The sequence below is a fragment of the Cheilinus undulatus genome, linkage group 4 (genome assembly GCF_018320785.1).
Source record: "Cheilinus undulatus linkage group 4, ASM1832078v1, whole genome shotgun sequence".
Lineage (NCBI taxonomy): Eukaryota > Metazoa > Chordata > Actinopteri > Labriformes > Labridae > Cheilinus > Cheilinus undulatus.
In genome coordinates, this window is record NC_054868.1 from 54,554,310 (window position 1) to 54,572,518 (window position 18,209).

At 42.2% G+C, this 18,209-nt stretch overlaps 1 protein-coding gene across 2 annotated transcripts in view; it reads left to right on the top strand.

Annotated features, from left to right (window-relative positions):
* The window catches only part of usp34 (ubiquitin specific peptidase 34), an 84,713-nt gene that overhangs the window by 35,583 nt on the left and 30,921 nt on the right, over positions 1–18,209 (top strand). For both annotated transcript variants that reach the window (XM_041784452.1, XM_041784453.1), the window contains exons 10-35: positions 5–97; positions 444–569; positions 675–804; positions 1,196–1,326; positions 2,366–3,075; positions 3,429–3,643; positions 3,758–3,876; positions 4,791–4,918; positions 5,304–5,393; positions 5,580–5,675; positions 6,744–6,826; positions 8,548–8,702; positions 9,128–9,241; positions 10,237–10,336; positions 12,363–12,525; positions 12,611–12,737; positions 12,841–12,991; positions 13,123–13,223; positions 13,344–13,559; positions 14,341–14,466; positions 14,839–14,961; positions 15,222–15,305; positions 15,938–16,024; positions 16,193–16,393; positions 16,473–16,555; positions 17,001–17,041. In XM_041784452.1, the coding sequence (XP_041640386.1) occupies positions 5–97; positions 444–569; positions 675–804; positions 1,196–1,326; positions 2,366–3,075; positions 3,429–3,643; positions 3,758–3,876; positions 4,791–4,918; positions 5,304–5,393; positions 5,580–5,675; positions 6,744–6,826; positions 8,548–8,702; positions 9,128–9,241; positions 10,237–10,336; positions 12,363–12,525; positions 12,611–12,737; positions 12,841–12,991; positions 13,123–13,223; positions 13,344–13,559; positions 14,341–14,466; positions 14,839–14,961; positions 15,222–15,305; positions 15,938–16,024; positions 16,193–16,393; positions 16,473–16,555; positions 17,001–17,041 (3,793 nt within the window). The remainder of the gene's footprint in view (positions 1–4; positions 98–443; positions 570–674; positions 805–1,195; positions 1,327–2,365; positions 3,076–3,428; positions 3,644–3,757; positions 3,877–4,790; positions 4,919–5,303; positions 5,394–5,579; positions 5,676–6,743; positions 6,827–8,547; positions 8,703–9,127; positions 9,242–10,236; positions 10,337–12,362; positions 12,526–12,610; positions 12,738–12,840; positions 12,992–13,122; positions 13,224–13,343; positions 13,560–14,340; positions 14,467–14,838; positions 14,962–15,221; positions 15,306–15,937; positions 16,025–16,192; positions 16,394–16,472; positions 16,556–17,000; positions 17,042–18,209) is intronic.

An 18,209-nucleotide genomic window follows, 5' to 3' on the forward strand; every position in this document is an offset into this window, starting at 1 on the left:
ACAGATCATTAAACAGTGCCAAGTGATCCTGAACTTCTTGGCTGCAGAGGGCCGACTCAGCACGCAGCATGTGGACTGTATCTGGGCTGCAGCTCAGGTGAGAAACCACAACATTAACAGCTGACTGTGCACAGCTTTGTTCTGCTCCATTAACCTGCCTGTTAATGGATACCTGCAGCGAGATGGAGCAGCAGTGATAAAGAGGCAGCGCTGGCTCGCTTTACCTACTCAGATTTATTCTAGATTTCCAGATTTAAAGATATAGTATGCAGGGATTTTGCACTGACATGTCTGTAATGATTAAAAAAACTACCTCTAATGATAAACGTATTAATAGGTTGAGTTCTTACATTAGATGCCATTAAATTTTAAATATTCAGCCACACCCTGAGTGCTTTCTGTCCCCTTTTATTAAAAGATTCCCCCTCTTCTGTTTATTTAAGCTAAAACACTGCAGCCGTTACATCCACGACCTTTTCCCCTCACTCATCAAAAACCTGGACCCAGTGCCTCTCCGACACGTCCTCAACCTGGTGTCAGGCCTGCACCCAAGCGCCCACACCGAGCAGGTACGCACATAAAACACCTTACCTTGTGGTTGCTTTAAGACTCTAGTAGTCCTAATTTGTGTTTAATTTAAACGTGTAACTACGCCGCTCTGACTCCACCCTCAGACGCTGTACCTGGCCTCCATGCTGATCAAGGCGCTGTGGAACAACGCCCTGGCGGCTAAGGCCCAGCTCTCCAAACAGAGCTCCTTCGCCTCGCTGCTCAACACCAACATCCCCATGGGCAACAAGAAAGGTCAGTGTGAACCAGGAAATTAAGATTCACCAGTCCAGATCCGAGGACGGCGTTCTATAACCATGGCATGAGTTTCTTTAAGCTCAGACAATGTTGGAGGAAGTAGATGCTTCTTATTCTTCTTCTATAGGTTGATCTGATGGAGAGTAAACCAGGCTGAAGGTTTCAACAGCCACTTTTTCTTTAATGTCTGCCTCTGTAGGAAATCTGCCGGCTAAAGCCGTTTACTATCCGCCTGACTCATTTATCACTCAGACCCCAACATTTCTAAAATCAAACAGCATAAATCTGCTGTAGATAGACGCCATCGTTGTGAATGTTGGACCTCTTTGTCACATGTAGTCGTCATTCTGGTTCCCGCTCCTCACCCCGTCCTCTCTTCTGCCCTCAGGCTCACCGGCTGCCAGTCCAGACAGCAGCGACAACAGTGACACTCAGCACAGCGGAGGCAGCGACATGGAGATGGACGACCAGATGATGACGGGGAGCAAGAGGAGCCAGCAGAGGCTGTCAGACACAGAGGTACGCCGTTACAGAGGCTCCGTTAGACTGATAATGTTGCTGGAATACTAAAACACAGAAATAAAGAAAATAAGAATAAAAACACCAGAAAATAAATCCAAGGAATTAAAAAAAAAGATTAAAAAAAAATAAAACAACAAACCTTTGTTGCCTTCTTCAAACCGCTTTTGTGAAAATAAGCCGTTAAATTCAATTTTAGTGGCAGTGCCAGATTAAATGTGGAATATTTGCCTATGAAGGTGATAGCAGCCAATCAGGGATGTCGATGTGTTACTGTGGGATTGTGGGCAATGTAGTACTGTTGGCAGAGATCGCAAATAAATCTTGTATTTAGTTAAATGTGGAATTATTAAATCTCTGTGAAAAGCAAAACAAAAAATAGAGCCCAGTTTTTTTAAGACAATTTAATCTAGAATCAAGAGTCAAAAAATTAAAACACTTTTTTTTATTGTCTTTCTTTTTATTTTCCATTTCTCTGTTTTATTTTGTTTTCCAAAAAGAAAATAACGAATGCAAATTGGTTTGTTTTCCTTTTTTTTTTTTTTTTTTTTTTTTAATTTATTTATTTATTTTGTTTAGTTAAAAAAATTGACATCAAAGAACAGAACACTGGGGATGTAACATGCTTTTTCCATAATGCCTACTACACAAGAGGGGGTAATAAAAAAATAATGATACATCCCCAGTGTTCCCTTCTTTGATCTTCCTTTTTTTATCTAAACATAAAAATGAGGAGATGAAAGAAAAACTTTTTTCATTTATCTGTTGTTTTTGGGGTAAAAAAAGAGAAATAGAAAAAAAAAACCTTTTTTTTGTTTTGTTTTGTTTTGTTTTTGTTGATCCTCTCTTTGAGATCAGCCTTCCTGAAAGAACCAGAGCAGGTTTTCATGCTCTCCTGTTAAAAACAGTGATTCTGAAACAGCTTGTGTCACATTTCTCATCTTAGAATAAAAACCAGCTGGCTGTAAACTACACTGACTTCGTGTGTCCTTTACCATGAAGTGGTTTAACCTTTGTCATGTGGCCTCTGTTTGGTCAGGAGTCGATGCAGGGCAGTTCTGACGAGACGGCGAACAGCGTGGAGGAGGGCAGCAGCGGGCCGGGCAGCAGCAGCGGTCGCAGCGAGGCTTCCAGCAACGAGGCGGCCTCCAGCAGAGCCAGCCAATCAGCAGGCAGCCCCGGCAGCGAGCTGCACTCTGACGACATGGCGGACAGCGAAGCCTTAAAGGAGGAGGAGGAGGACGATGAAGAGGAGGACGAGGAGGAGGATGATGATGACGATGAAGAAGATGAAGACGAGGGCAGCCGGTCGGCTACAGAGGGAGGACAGACGAAGGAGCACAGGGAGCAGACCGAGTCCAGGAAGAGGAAGGCGGGGGAGGCGCTTGGTGACGGGTCGAACCAGGGCCCGGGGCCTAGTGGTTCAGGGGGTGGGACCAAGACTAAGGTCCTTCCCTTCAACCCAGAGACTTCTGCTGTCATGGCATCGTCCTCTTTAGAGGGCCGGATGAGGATTTTAGACGCCTGTTCTGTGACCTCGTCTGGTCGGCCTGAGGGGGCGGAGCCTCAGCAGCAGCCATCTGATATCAATCCTTCACAGATTGTCCAGGGGCCTCAGGAGCCCACGTGTCTGCCGCGGCCCGGGGACTTCCTGGGAGAGGCCATGGGCAGTGAGCTCTTTAACTGTCGGCGCTTCATCGGCCCTCAGCACCACCACCACCACCATCATCATCATCACCATCATGAAGGGTAAAGACGCCACATTGATTTATTTAATTTAGTCATTTAACCCTTACAGGTTTACTAGGAAAACACAGAAATATAGACTTCAGTGTCATCTGAAGAAAGTTTTAGGCAAGAACACTGGAGACTAGAGTATCTGTGAGTGTTGTTAGTCATCAGAGTAAATGAGGGCCTTTTTGTGTGTTTGACTGATCCTGTGTGCAAACTTTACCGCTCCTTGTTGCACTTAGCTCTTAAAATAAACTGAACTGCAGAGGAAATTCAGCTGTTTTCTTTCTATCCACTGTGTATAGATGTGGACCAGTCAGAGAGTAAAATAAAGAATATTTTAAAGTGTAAATCCTTCCCTCCTCCCTCAGGCCGATGGTGGAGGACATGCTAAGTGCTGATGACGTGAGCTGTAGCAGCTCTCAGGTCAGCGCCAAGTCAGAGAAAAACATGGCCGACTTTGATGGAGAGGAGTCGGGCTGCGAGGAGGAGCTCGTTCAGATCAACTCCCACGCCGAGCTCAGCTCGCACCTCCAGCAGCACCTCCCCAACCTGGCCTCCATCTACCACGAGCACCTGGTGCAAGGTGAGCCACCCTGCAGGGACTCAGACTCCTTCATATGATTATTTAGATCGATGTTTTCAGGATTAGTCTCCCACAGAGATTCTGTGAGCTAACATGGTCTGTTTGTGTCTGCAGGTCCGGCCGTCCATAAACACCAGTACTCAGGCAGCCACGCAGTGACGGACATCAACCTGGACAACGTCTGTAAGAAGGGAAACACTTTGCTGTGGGATCTGGTCCAGGACGAAGACGCGGTATGACTCCTACCACACCCATCCAAATCCATGTACCTTTGTTTTTAAAGGTGGTCCTGACTTGTGGAAGAGCTGTCTTTGTTTAGGAAACAGACCCTAAAACCACGGCCCTCCTCAAATACGTCTAAATTTGAAATATTATTCCCCCAGAAAAGGGAAAAGGGAAACTATGACCTCAGAAGTTAATCATTTCAAGTCATATTAATCAGTTTGTTTCCCACACTTATACAGTTGGCTTTAATTGTCACCCTTATTTTTTTGTCTGTATATTTCCATTGCCCTTATTTGCAATTTTCTGCCCTTTTTTTCAAAATTTGTGCCACTTTTAATCAATCCTCATTGCTTTATGCCCACTTTTTCCACTTCTTTTTGCAACTTCATTTTGCAACTTTTATCCCATTTTTGCCCTTTTTCACCAGGTTTTACCTCTTTTATCCAGCTCATTGTTATTTTTTCCCCTTTCTTACCATTTTGTGCCCATTTAAGTTGCCTTTGGCCATTAAATGTCACTTTTCCCCTTTTTTTGCCACTATTTGCTGCTTTTTGCCAGTTGATTCCTACCTTTTTGGTGCTAATTTTAGTCACTTTTCACTAATTTTTTACCATGTTTTGGATACTTTATGCCATTTTTCCCACCCTTTACTCATTTTTTGTTGATTCTCACCCACTTTTGACACTTTCCTCCCAGATTTTGCCATTTCATGCATACGTTTTATCCATTTTTACCACTTCTCTCCCAGTTTTTGACCATTTTTGCCACCTTTAACGAATTCTTAGTGCCACTTTAACCCATTTTTGTCACTTTTTACCACTTTGATTGTGGCTCTTTCAAAGGTATTTTTCAACAGTTTGGCTCCTTGGTTGAGCAGGGTTGAGTAACACTGTTCTGAGATGTTTCTGCCCTGTCTGTTTAGATCCACCTGTCTGAAGGTCTGATAAACGAGGCAGAGAAGCTGCTGTGCTCCCTCGTCTGCTGGTTCACCGACCGGCAGATCCGGATGCGTTTCATTGAGGGATGTCTGGACAACTTAGCCCATCACAGGTGAGACTCAGAGTGGATCATTTCATTTCTGATGAATGTGATCTTTAATATTCAAAGATTTTTAAAGCCTGTTTCAGATCGGGCATATGAGACGTAAGTCTTCATTTTCATTGCTGCATGTTAAAAATCAGAGGATGATAAAAAGAGAGCCATACTTACTTTATTTTGGTGGATATGTTCATCCACATCAGTAGAGTAAGTCTGTCGTGTTTCTGTATGACCCTGATGAGCTGAAATGTGCCGGTCTAATAAAAGTCTTCTAAAGTTTGTGTTTCTCCATCTGTAGAAAACGTCCTGGGGAAGATGATCCTGGTATCAAAACCTCCTGACCTTGGCTCTAGTTTCTCTCATCCTGTCTCTGACTCCTCTTTTCTCCTCCCTCCAGGTCTGTTGTCGTCTCCCTGCGTTTATTACCGAAGCTTTTTGGCACTTTTCAGCAGTTTGGCTCCAGCTACGACACCCACTGGATCACCATGTAAGCAGCATGTTCCACTTTTACTACCTCGCCTTAGAATATTAGGATGAATGTGTCCAACAGTTCAACCTTAAGCTGCAGGATCAGCTCATTCTGTAGCTTAAGATCACATTCTTTCCATACCTGACAGCCCTAAAGCTCGCAGGATGCTAACTTCAGCCTCATAAACTGTGTTGTTTCTGTCAGGTGGGCGGAGAAGGAGCTGCACATGATGAAGCTTTTCTTTGACAACCTGCAGCACTACATCCAGGAAGTCCGAGAACACCGGCACAAGTTTGCACTGTGAGTGTGTCGGCCTGCTCCGGCTCAGTAACATCATAATAAACTCATCAGAAGGCCACAGAGGAATAGAATCAGACAAACTAAGCACTTTTTCTCAGTGAAAAACCCTGTAAAGTGAAAATAAATCTGTATTTAGGTTTGTTGTATGACATGCCATTGTGTAAGGAACCCCCGGGTTAAATTTCAGTCAAAACAGCTCTAAGTTTATAAAATTAAGCTTTAACATCATGAAAAATGAGGCAGTAAAATCTGATCCAGGATGGTGTGGGTGTGTCTGTTGAATGGGCTGAAGCCACGCCCACTCAGATACATGATCCTCTCATGTTTAAAAAATGTTACAATCTGATTGGAGGAAAGGTCTCGTGCTTTAAACCAGTGTTACTCAACCAAAGAGCCAAACTGATGAAAAATACCAAGAGCCACAATCTAAGCGGTGAAAAGTGGTGAAAAAGATGTCCAAAAAATGGGTTAAAGTGGTGATAAAAATCAGTTAAAGCTGGCAGAAATCATATGAAGTGGCAAAAACAAGGTGAAAATGACAAAAATTGGGGGCGAGAAGTGGCAAAAACTGGTTGGAAAATGACACAAATTTTGGAATAAAGTGGCAAAATTTGGGTAAAAGTGGCAAAAACAACAGATGAGAAGTGACAAAAAATAGTTATAGGTAGCAAAAATGGTAAAAAGCAGCAAAAACATGCCCAAAAGTGACTGAAATAGGCGAAAAGCAGCAAAAACAAAAAAGGAGGAGGGAAAATGCGCAACAAGCAGCAATTGGCTAAAGGCAACTTAAATGGGCAAAAAGTAGAGATGTGATGTTCATGAACGATCTGAATTTTTTGAACGGCTCTTCAACACAAACGCGGGAATAACATTTTGAATTAAGACATAAAAGAGCCACAGGTTGAGTATCACTACTTCAAATGATCCATAGACCACTGTGGCTGATAGATTTGGTAAATTTACCTCACAGTGAACAAAATAACAGCATTTAACTGACTGTTAACTTTCAAGACTGCTTTTGTCCTCTTCTCCCATAACAGTGTCCCTCCGTCTGCTGTTTCTGTGCAGGTACAGCCACAGCGCTGAGGTCCAGGTCCGTCTGCAGTTTCTCACCTGTGTCTTCTCCACGCTGGGATCCCCGGACCACTTCAGTAAGAACCAGATCATTTTACTCAGACAGCCACACCAGTTAGAGACTGAGGGGAAGACTGATTCATAGTTAGAAATGGTAAACTACAGTAATAAGGTATTTTTAACATTTCTCAGGAATCCTACAGACGTACAAATACATCAGTCCTGAAACAGAATCCACCTATCAGATGATAAACTGAGACATTTTACCATTTCATAAAAATAGTAGCTCATTTGTAATTTGATGGCACCAGCACGTCTCAAAAAAGTAGGGACAGGGCCATAAAAGGCTGGAAAAGTAAGTCGTACTAATGATAAACCGCTGGATGAGCGTTTTGTCTCTAATCAGGTTCATTATCAACACGTCAGTCACATGACTGGGTATAAAAGGAGCATTTTAGAGAGGCAGAGCCTCTCAGGAGTAAAGGTGAATCAGAGACTTTGGATTTCCTCCATCTACAGTCCATAATATCATAAAAATTTCAGAGAATCTGGAGAAATCTCTGTGAGCATGCCAAAGCTGAAGGGGCCCTCAGGGGCCACTGCATTAAAAACAGGCATGATTCTGTAGTGAAATCACTGCATGGGCTCAGGAACATTCCAGAAATCATTGTCTGTCAACACAGTTGGCCGTGCCATCCACAAATGACAGTTAAAGCTGGATCATGGAGAGAAGAAGCCATATGTGAACAGGATCCAGAAACACCGCCGTCTTCTCTTGACTAAAGCTCCTTCACACTCCAGCGTTGTTAAATATCAGAGAATCAATTGTCTTGAATGTCTTTCACTCCCATGATGCACACTCATGCTTTTGCACGAGCATCTGCGCTGTTCTGAGTTCCCCTCTCTCACTCATGTAAAGGTGAATAAAGTGGATTATCCTTTGTGTGTGCATCCTTATTCTACCTTTACTTCCTGGCAGGCTGTTCCAACATCTCATGTTCCTGTCAACTACACTCTCTCGCAGGTTTCACTTTTCATCAGTTTCATGCAGACATGAGCCGAGAGTTTGAAGTGAAAGCTGCAGAGAAATAACCATAAAACTGCTCAATTTGCTCTGAAGGCAGCGATATAAACGTCCCGTGAACTTGACTGAGTTATCCTAACCGTGCAGAATCAGGTCTAGAACTATTTGACATTTGTAGTTCTGATTTTAAACAGCAGTTTAAATGAGTGTCTGCTCTGAGTCTGGGGGGTGCTGCTAAAATAGAGCTCATTATGTAACCTGAGGATCTCCACAGAGAACAATGCCCCCACTGTCTGAGAGTGATGTAACGCCAAGGAGGAGGAAATAGAAACCGTCTCTCTGCCAGGATTTGACCAGGTTTAGTCCAGTTTGATGACCCTGGGCCGTCGTTTCAGTTTGACCTGATTAACAACTCCTGATGTGAGACAGCAGCGTTACTCAACCCTGCTCAACCAAAGAGCCAGAGTGTTGAAAAATGCCTTTGCAACAGCCACAGTGTACGTGGTGAAAAGTGGCAAAAACGTATTAAAGTGGCAATAAAAATAAGTTAAATGTGTCTAATTATGGTCGAACAGCAGCAAAAATGGCAAAAAGTGGGTGAGAAGTGGAAAAACGGGAGAAAAAGTTGCAAAAATGGGTGAGAAGTTACCAAAAATGAGTTAGGGGCAAAAAATGGCCAAAAACAGTAAAAACAGGGCCAAAAAAAAAAAGAGTGTAAAAGTGACTAAAATGGTCAAAAATGTCTTAATCACTATGTCCGTTTGTGTTTAACAGGACTGAGTCTGGAGCAGGTGGACATCCTGTGGCACTGCCTGGTGGAGGACGCCGAGTGCTACGATGACGCGCTGCACTGGTTCCTCAATCAGGTCCGCAGCAAGGACCAGCACGCCATGGGCATGGAGACCTACAAGCACCTGTTCCTGGAGAAGGTAAGGGAACGCAAGACAACAATAAAAACCAACAAAGAACTTAACTTTTCAGAATATTCCTATGATTCTGTTGCAGTGGTTTCTCTCCTTGGATTTTGAAATATCTTTTTTTTTTTTTTTTTTTTTTAATGTTTTTATAAGGAACACCATAAACACCTCAGACCTTTGATTTGGCAGCAAGAATTCTGTCTGGAAACTTCCACTTAAAACCTTTTTTTTTAAAAATGTCCAATAGAAAAATCTCAGTCACTAGGGGTTGATAAAATCTTTCTAAAGCAGAATAAAAATGGACTGTAAACCCAGACATGCTCAGATTTGTTAAACTGATATCAGGTAGTCTAAATAATCAGAACAGACCCAGCTGTGAGGTCAGCCCCATCTCTGCTCTCATTTTACTGTAACTGTACCTTTGTGTGTCACTCCAGATGCCTCAGCTGAAGCCGGAGACCATCAGCATGACCGGCCTGAACCTCTTCCAGCACCTGTGTAACCTGGCTCGGCTCGCCACCAGCGCTCTGGACAGCGCCTCCAGCTGTGAGGTAAACAAATGGCAGGAAACCTCTGAGTGTCTGCTTCACATAACAAACCTATATAAAAGGCATGGAAGAGAATTAGGGGGTTTATGGAGCAGTTTCAGCCTCATATTTGGTTCATTTTTCAGTCTATCTCTATAAACATGACGTCTGATTTTAAGGACTTATAAATGCTAGTTTATTTCGGCATGTTTTTAACCCTTAGGGAAAGTTATGTGCATTTTACATGTTTTTCATTCTTAATTTTTTTTTCTTTGTAACTCTGGCTGTGTTCATGTGAATGCAATGAATTTTGGCAAGACTGTATTTTTATTTGATCATGTTATTTCCAGCTCAGCTCCTTCAGTAAGTCTAAAATACATTGTTTTCAAACAAAGTTACACTCGAGCTGTTAAGAGCAAAAAAATACCCCGTTAAAACCCATTCAAACTGACATTTTACATCTCACTTACACTAAAGCATCATACATGCATTTTATTATATCTGGGTGTTAATCTGGGCTTTTGCCTTGGAATTGATCATTTTTACTACTCTCCACCAGATGGCACCATTTTGACCATACTTGGCATATGGAGAGAAAATCTGCAAAAAAGAAAAATGCATAAAAATTAGTGTTGCCACTTATCATTGGCATATCCCTGGCTGTAATAATTTAATATAAAAAATACTTTGTATGTAGTATATTGAAAGTAATTCATTTTTACTGGGGGTTTTTTTTCATTGAAAAATATTGTGGTGTCATGACAAAAAACTGGCATTTGAAGGGTTAAAATCTTAGAAGATACTGAATATTTGGTATCAATAATCAGGTCAGCTGTGGATGAAAAATAGCTCACTGAAAGTAGAATAGAATATGAATGTATAGTATTTCTATAGTTGCACATGATGAGCTTATCTTTTGTGGTTAGCAGCTGGAGTGTGACTAAAATTAAAACAGTCCCTAAGAGTTAAATAAATCCGGGCAGACAGACGTCGGTTCATTCGTGTCTGTCTTTGTGCAGCTGTGTGGGATGGACCAGCTGTGGGGGATCGCCCTGAGGGCTCAGTCTGCAGACATCAGCCGCGCCGCCATCCAGTACATCAACTCATACTACATCAACGGTGAGTTTAACACCAGAATACACACATTCTGCAGAATTAAAGGCAGAGATATTCTGTCATTTCATAACTGTGCTGATTGTCTGCTATAAAGCTATCCTGAAGTTTTTATCAGTCATTTCTGTTTGCAGTAACGGTTCATTACAAAGTGTAAACGCACACGTTCAGGCTTTCAAAGCCCCGTCTCTTCTTACAACAAGCCTGTGATGTGATACTGAGCTCGTGTCTGTGCCAACATCACAGAAAGATGATTTATAATCAGTGGTTAAAGTTTCATTAAGCTGAGACTGAAAATAGCCGATGTCCTGATATGACTCTTTACTAATAAAAGCCTTTGAGCAGCATAATAAGTGGGGACTACGGTATAAAGTATTTCTGAGGTTTAAGACTTCATTAACGGAGCTTAATCAGAGATACAAGTTGCAGCAAGTGTACAGAGCCACAGTGTTTACAGACTTTGACCACGATCAGAGCCTCAGCCCACCTCTCTAAACCTTCCTGGGTTTAAAGAGCCAAAATCAAACAGTATTGAGACCAGTTTTAATGACACAGCAACAAAAATGATCTTATAAACATTCAGCATTGCTTTGGTTATTTTTTTCATGTCCAACCTGTACATAAGAAAGGTTTACCAAACAGTAAACAGTGCCAACATTTGGCTAAAAGGCTTAAATAACTCAGAATTTCCTATAATAACATTTCTGTATGATCTTAAATAAACCAGAGGAAGTGTCTGCAGTGGTTCTGCTCTGCCTGTAGTTTCTAATTTTTCATATTTACGTCGTTTTATGGTGTCAGTGTTTGAGCAGGGCTGTGGGGCCTTCATCAGTCTGCAGGTCAGGATGTAAAGCAGGGGTGTCAAACTCAAGGCCCGAGGGCCAAATCCGGCCCGTGGTACAGTTACACCCATACTGCAAGATCACATTTTTATTTTAACTGGCCCAGCAGTGTACTGGATTTCCTCCAGTATAAAAATGTGAACTAAACCTTGATGATTTTAAATACTATTAAGTCACAAATAAAAATAATTAGATAAAAGTCAGGAATGTGGGAAAAGGAAATCATTTTTGTTTTCATTATATATTTTCAATTTTGCATCTCACAGATATGACTTTAACTTTTGATTACATTTTTTTTTCTCATATTTTGAATTTTTCAATTTAGTATTAGGACTATTTATCTCATATTTTGACCTTTCCAGTTTATTATTTCAACAATTTATCTCATATTCTGACATTTTCAATTTATTATAAGGACTTTTTTCTCACATTTCCAATTTATTATTTTGACTGTCATATTTCGACATTTTCTATTTATTATTAGGACTTTTATCTCATATTTTGACATTTTCTATTTATTATTAGGACTTTTATCTCATATTTTGACATTTTCTATTTATTATTTTGACATTTTTTATATTTTAACATTTTCCAATGTATTCTTTTGACATTTCATCACATATTTTGACCTTTCAATGTATTATTCTGACTATTTATCTCACATTTTGATCTTTGCAATTTGGTATTTTGACTTTTATCTCATATTATCACATTTTAAATTTTATAATTTTGACATTTTATCTCATATTTTGATCTTTTAATCTCCTACCTTTGATGTTTAATCCCAAAATTTGACCTTTTAAGATCACAATTTAAAATTTTAATGCATCATTTCACCTTTAAATCTTTAAATGTTGACCCTGTTAGGCCCTACGGTTAGAGCTATATTCAGAAACTAGCCCCTGCTGTGACTGAGTCTGACACCCTTGATGTAAAGGAAACTTTAATGGACCAGGAGACATCACTGTCTCTGTCCTCTGCTCTCTATCTGTCTGTAACAGACACTCACGTTTACACCTGCACCTTTATGAGAAGCTGAAGAGGCTTAATAGACATGTTTACATGGGCATATCTTCAGCATCAGTCAAACATCATAGATACTAACAGCTAAATCCCAAACTTCAGCCATAACCCCATCTAAACTCATCTTTGACTTGCCTTTATGCCTTCTGGTGGTCTTGTTGGAGCAGCTGGTAAGACGGGTCTGGAGAAGGAGCAGGAGTTCATCAGGAAGTGTATGGAGAGTCTGCTCATGGCTTCAGCCAACCTGGAGAAGGACGCACACTCCAGCCTGACCAGCATCGAGAGAGGGCTGCTCATGCTCAAAACTCACCTGGAGGCCTTCAGACGGAGGTAAACACCCAGCAGAGACACTGAAACCCACATGAGACCCCACCCTCGTTCCAAACATCCTCATTTTTCCTGTCCCATCCCTCAGATTCGCGTACCACCTGCGCCAGTGGCAGATCGAGGGGACGGGGATCAGCAGCCACCTGAAAGCTCTAAGCGACAAACAGTCTCTGCCGCTCCGGATCGTCTGTCAGCCTGCTGGCCTCCCTGACAAGGTGACTTAACCAGTAATCTCAGATTAACCCCGTTATTATGACAGCTAAAGGGATGAAATCAAACACCTTCATCAGGTAAAAAGAGATCTGACTGTCTCTGCAGATGACCATCGAGATGTACCCCAGTGACCAGGTAGCAGACCTGCGGGCTGAGGTGACCCACTGGTACGAGAACCTGCAGAAGGAACAGATGAACCAGCAGGCTCAGCTACAGGAGTTCGGTCAGAGCGGGCGGCAGACGGGCGACTTCCCGGGTCAGTGTCTAGAACCCCTCTCCTTGTTTTTGTTTACGTCTGTTTACTGCTTAAACGCTCTGTCCCTGTTGGTTCCAGCTGTTTTAAGTCTTCTTGAGCTTATGTGTGGGGTTTTGTCGTGTCTCCTGCAGGCGGTCTGATGGGTCCGGTCAGGATGATCTCCTCTGGTCACGAGCTGACCACGGACTACGACGAGAAGACGCTGCATGAGCTGGGCTTCAAGGACATGCAGGTGACAGCCTCTTTCTCAGCCTCCATCTCATCATGGAAGCAGAAAACCCAGAAATTCATGAACCCTCTAAAAAGTTTCCTTCTGTTTAAATGTGGCTGAATCTTCCCCGTGTGACCTCAGATGGTGTTCGTGTCTCTGGGAGCTCCGCGGAGGGAGAGGAAGGGCGAGGGCATCCAGCTGCCGGCGTCCTGTCTGCCTCCCCCTCAGAAGGAGCACATCCCCATGCTGCTGCTCCTCCAGGAGCCTCACCTCACCACGCTGTTCGAGCTGCTGGAGATGCTCGCCTGCTTTAAACCGCCGAGCCCGAACGCCGAGAAGGTCCACGAAAACCCTGAGGTGGGTGAAGGATGGAGTCGGGTTATTGAGCCCCATGGAGTGCTTTACTCTAGAATTTTATCTTCTTTTCATGTGCAGAAAGTTATAACGGCTTCGTTTTTACTGCAGAAGAAAATTTAAGACATGATTTTAATAAACAAAAAACTTCCTTTTTTTTGGTTGTAATCGGCATTTGGCTTTTAGTTGTGACTTTTATTTATTTTCCTTCAATTTTTATTCATTAATTTAGATTTTCTCCCAGAAATAAGCTTAAAAAATCAGACTTGGTTATCAGTTATGGCTTTATTTTCTCTGAATCTTTTGTTTTTTATCTGCTGATAAAGTTAGAAGATTCTGGTTTCACTGTCACTTTCTCTGCAGCGAACCTTTCCCGTTTGTTTACCTGTGATTTGTGGTGTGATTTGTTGCCGTCTGTGTTGTTGTCTGAATATAAACAGTGCTGTGAAAATGAATTTCCCCTTGGGGACAATAAAATCTAATCAAATCTAAAATCCTGACTTCATCTGTAGATAAAATGTTTGGTCAAAAACAGAATTTCGAGATATTAGAATTAAACTTTTGACTTGAAATCTACATAGAGTGTATTATAAAAAGTTTGAATTTGCAGCCTTGGGTCTAAACCATCAAAAGTCAAAGTTTTATCTATAATTTTTAATGTTTCCATCATATTTTTTAAACATGTCCCTCATCCTTTCCCACAGCTGACTGTCTCAGATGGGTACTTTACCTTAAATTTCACTTTTTTCAGTCATAAAAATATTTTGTTTGTGTTTTCCTGCAGAGTGCGCGTTGCGAAGAGCTCCACCTCCATGCTGAGAATCTGTCTCGGCGGGTTTGGGAGCTGCTGATGCTGCTGCCTACATGTCCCAAGATGCTTCAGGCTTTCCAGAACATCTCAGACGACACGGTCAGTCTCTGAACCACACAAATAAAAACTTTAAAGGTTATTGGAACAAAAACGTAGAAATGTATTCTGACGTCTAAAAAAAATCAATACTAAAGACTTGTTTTCTAAATCAGTGGTTCTCACCAAATATCTTTAATGAAAATTAGACGGGTTTGACCCATGATGAAAGAGAACGTAGTGGGACGCAGAATGAAGACATATCCTTCAAAATAAAGCCATCATAAACTTTCAGTTACATACTCATGTTTTGGTCCGGACCCACCTTTTGAGAACCGAGTTGGTGTAATGATATTTAGTAGCATAATTTTACTGTGCAGAGAAAAGAGGAAATCCAGATCCTGTAGAGCTAATCCAGTTTATTTGTGATTGCAGAACGGGGAGGGTCTCTGCTGGAAGGAGCTGCTGAGGATCAAGAGTCCACACAAGCTGCTGTACGCTCTGGAGATCATCGAGGCGCTGGGCAAACCCAACCGCCGCATCCACCGGGAATCAACGGTGAGAGAAAGAAGCTCTTCTAACTTCAATGAAGTCTGCTGGCAGACAGCACTGGAGTACAGGTCTAACCCGACCTTATGGAGTTATCCATACCTTTAAAAATAAAGAAGTATTTGCCATTTTAAGGCCTTTCTGAAAACACAAGTATGTTTTTGTCAGCATAAGTGAGTTTGACTGTCTTCGACCAACATAAACCAGCATGGATATAGAATAAGAGTGTGGATCAGAGGTTTATTTTAGTCTGTGTTTGGCTGTTTCAGGGCAGCTACAGTGATCTTTACCCCGACTCTGATGACTCCAGTGAGGACCAGATAGAAAACAGCAAAAACACGTGGAGCTGCAAGGTACTAAACACAGACATCACATCATGTGTGACAGAAAACCGCACTGTCTTCTACTGCCTTTAGAAAATAAGTGCATGCTAAATCAAACACGTAATCATGAAGGGATAAAGCAGCAGACTACTGACACATCCAGGTGAGGTGTCTTAGCTTCTGATTCACAGATTCCTGGTGGTTTTGTTAATCATCCTTCATCTGGGCCCTATCCTGGGACCAGTTCTCCACAGGAGGGCCTACCAGGGACCTCTGGTCATGAGTTCTGGGTAGGGACCAAAAGATTGCCTCTTGAGGGTGGTGAGGTTCATCCAGAAATCCAGAGAGAGCTCAGAGTAGAGCTGCTGCTCCTTCACACCAAAAGGAGTCAGCTGGTTCAGCCATCTGATCAGGATGGTTTCTGGTTACCTCGCCATGGAGGTCTTCATGGCATGGAAGAGACCTCCAGGAAGACTGAGACTCTGCTAAAGAGATTCTGTTTCTCTATGGTCTGGGAACACCTTGGAATCACCCAGGAGAGGATGGATGGATGGCTGGATGGATGGATGGAATTTGCCACTAGAACTACCTTTTGTCGTATGTAGCACGAACATAACTCTAAACAGAGAATGTTACAGTCTGTATTTCTGTGTCTCGTCCAGTTTGTCTCATCTGGAGGTCTACAGCTGCTTCTAGAGATTTTTAACTCAGGAATCCTGGAGCCCAAAGACCAGGAGTCCTGGACTGTGGTGAGTCTGACTTTTCCTCTGAGTGAAACTTTAACGAGGCGAGTTTTTTGCTGACGCAGTGAAGAATGAAACCTTAATGTTCATGGGTATTTTTATTCTAAACGGTGTGGGTCATAAAGTCTCAGCTTAGTGATTTCTCTCACGTATTTCTCTCTCTGTCCTCTGCAGTGGCTGCTGGACTGTCTGGCCTGCCTGCTGAAGCTCATCTGTCAGTTTGCCGTCGACCCCGCGGACCTAGACCTGGCCTACCACGACGTCTTCTCCTGGTCCGGCCTCGCCGACAGCCAGAGGAAAAGGGCGTGGCCGGGGAAATCTCGCAAGTCGACGGTGGAGCATGGGAAAGGCCTTCACATCCCCCGGCTCACTGATGTAAATGTTGGAGCAGTAGCAGGTGTTTCTGTCGGCCTGTTGTTGGATGATCAGCTGATCCCTGTGTTTGTGTCTGCAGGTGTTCCTCAGCCTGGTACAGGGAACAAACCTCATCCAACGTCTGATCAACGTGGCCTACACCTACGACAACCTCGCACACAGGTGACACAACTAACAAAATACACACTGATTTTATTAATTACATATAAAAGGGACAAATTACCTTTTAGATTCAAAGTAGTTCTAAAACAGACTAGTTTCAAACAGCTGATGCATTTTATATAAAACTTCCTTATTCAGATCCTCAGTGAGACACTCCTTACTGATTTCAAGGACACTTAAATGGTAATCGACCATCAGACGTCAGTTTCGCTTAATTTTGTCTGATCATAAATGAAAATACTCAAATCTGCTGCCTCTGTATTCATGTCTTTTATGAGTTTTTTAATTAAATGAAATTCTTAAAATTTTTAAAGGAGAGCTGTACCCACACCTCTGTGGTTTGTGACTTTTCTGGAAGGATTAAAAGCAAACCTCTGTATTTACTGTGTTGCTCTAGTTAGTTCTAGTTGATCTCTAGTTGAGCCTGTTTCTTGTTGTTTAACAGAGTCCTGAAGGCTCAGTCGGACCACAGATCTCGTCACGAAGGTAGGACTGGACAGCGTATTTCTAATAATTCACTTTCCAGGAGCAGATTAATGATCCCTCACCATAAAATAATCAAGTCCACTAGTGCCTAGTCCACATCTAGGGGGTCGATTTTGAAAACAAAGGTTCTACCTTCTCCAATTAAAAAACAGAATCCTGTCAACAGTCGCTACATTCTCAAAAACAACTTAAAAAACGCTCTGTTACGTGCTATAAAGATGACGCCATGTCAGCAGTTCATCTTTCACTGCAATATTAAAGTAGCTCGGTTACAGATACCAACCATGTCTTTGATATGAAAACACCATTCCTCAGCAGTAACCATGTCGTTGTCAGGGTGGTTCTACCAACCTGAACTGGTTCCTGTGTGCCAACATGAGGGACAGGGTTTGTGTCTCTGGAGGGCTGTAGCAGCAGTGACCTCTGACACCATCTTTGAATCAAGGAATGTTTTTCAAGAACGGAATGTTTAATGAGCTTTAAAGGATGATGTTATCTTAAAAGACAAAGGTCGGAATGTTGTAGCTTTGAAGGATGATGTCATTTTCAAAGGCAGAGGATGGAATGTTTTATGAGCTTTAAAAGATGATGTCATCTTGAAAGACGAGGACAGAATTTTTTATGAGCGTTGAAGGATGATGTCATCTTCAAAGACAGAAAAATGATGTTTTATAAGCTTTCAAGGATGATAAAGACAATGACGGAGTGTTTTAGGAGCTTTAAAGGATGACGTCATCTTCAAAGGCAGAGGATGGAATGTTTTGAGCTTTATAGGATGATGTCATCTTCAAAGGCAATGAAAATAATTTTTTATAAGCTTTAAGGATGATGTCATCTTCAAAGGCAGAGGATGGAATGTTTTATGAGCTTTATAGGATGATGTCATCTTCAAAGGCAATGAAAATAATTTTTTATAAGCTTTAAGGATGATGTCATCTTCAAAGTTGCCAACAAAGGACAGTCAACATGAGGGAAAGACAGTCAGTATGTCTTTGTCATGATGATGACAGTTGAAGTATGCTGAGTTTTTTATTACTCATAATCAGGGCTGTGGCTGGTCTGACTATGAGCCAGGGTGTTGAAGCTGTTTCAGGAGGATAAGGACCCGCCTCAGCCAGATATAGTGTGCCGTTAAAAGCCCAAAATGCTGGTCTCCCCCGTCTACACA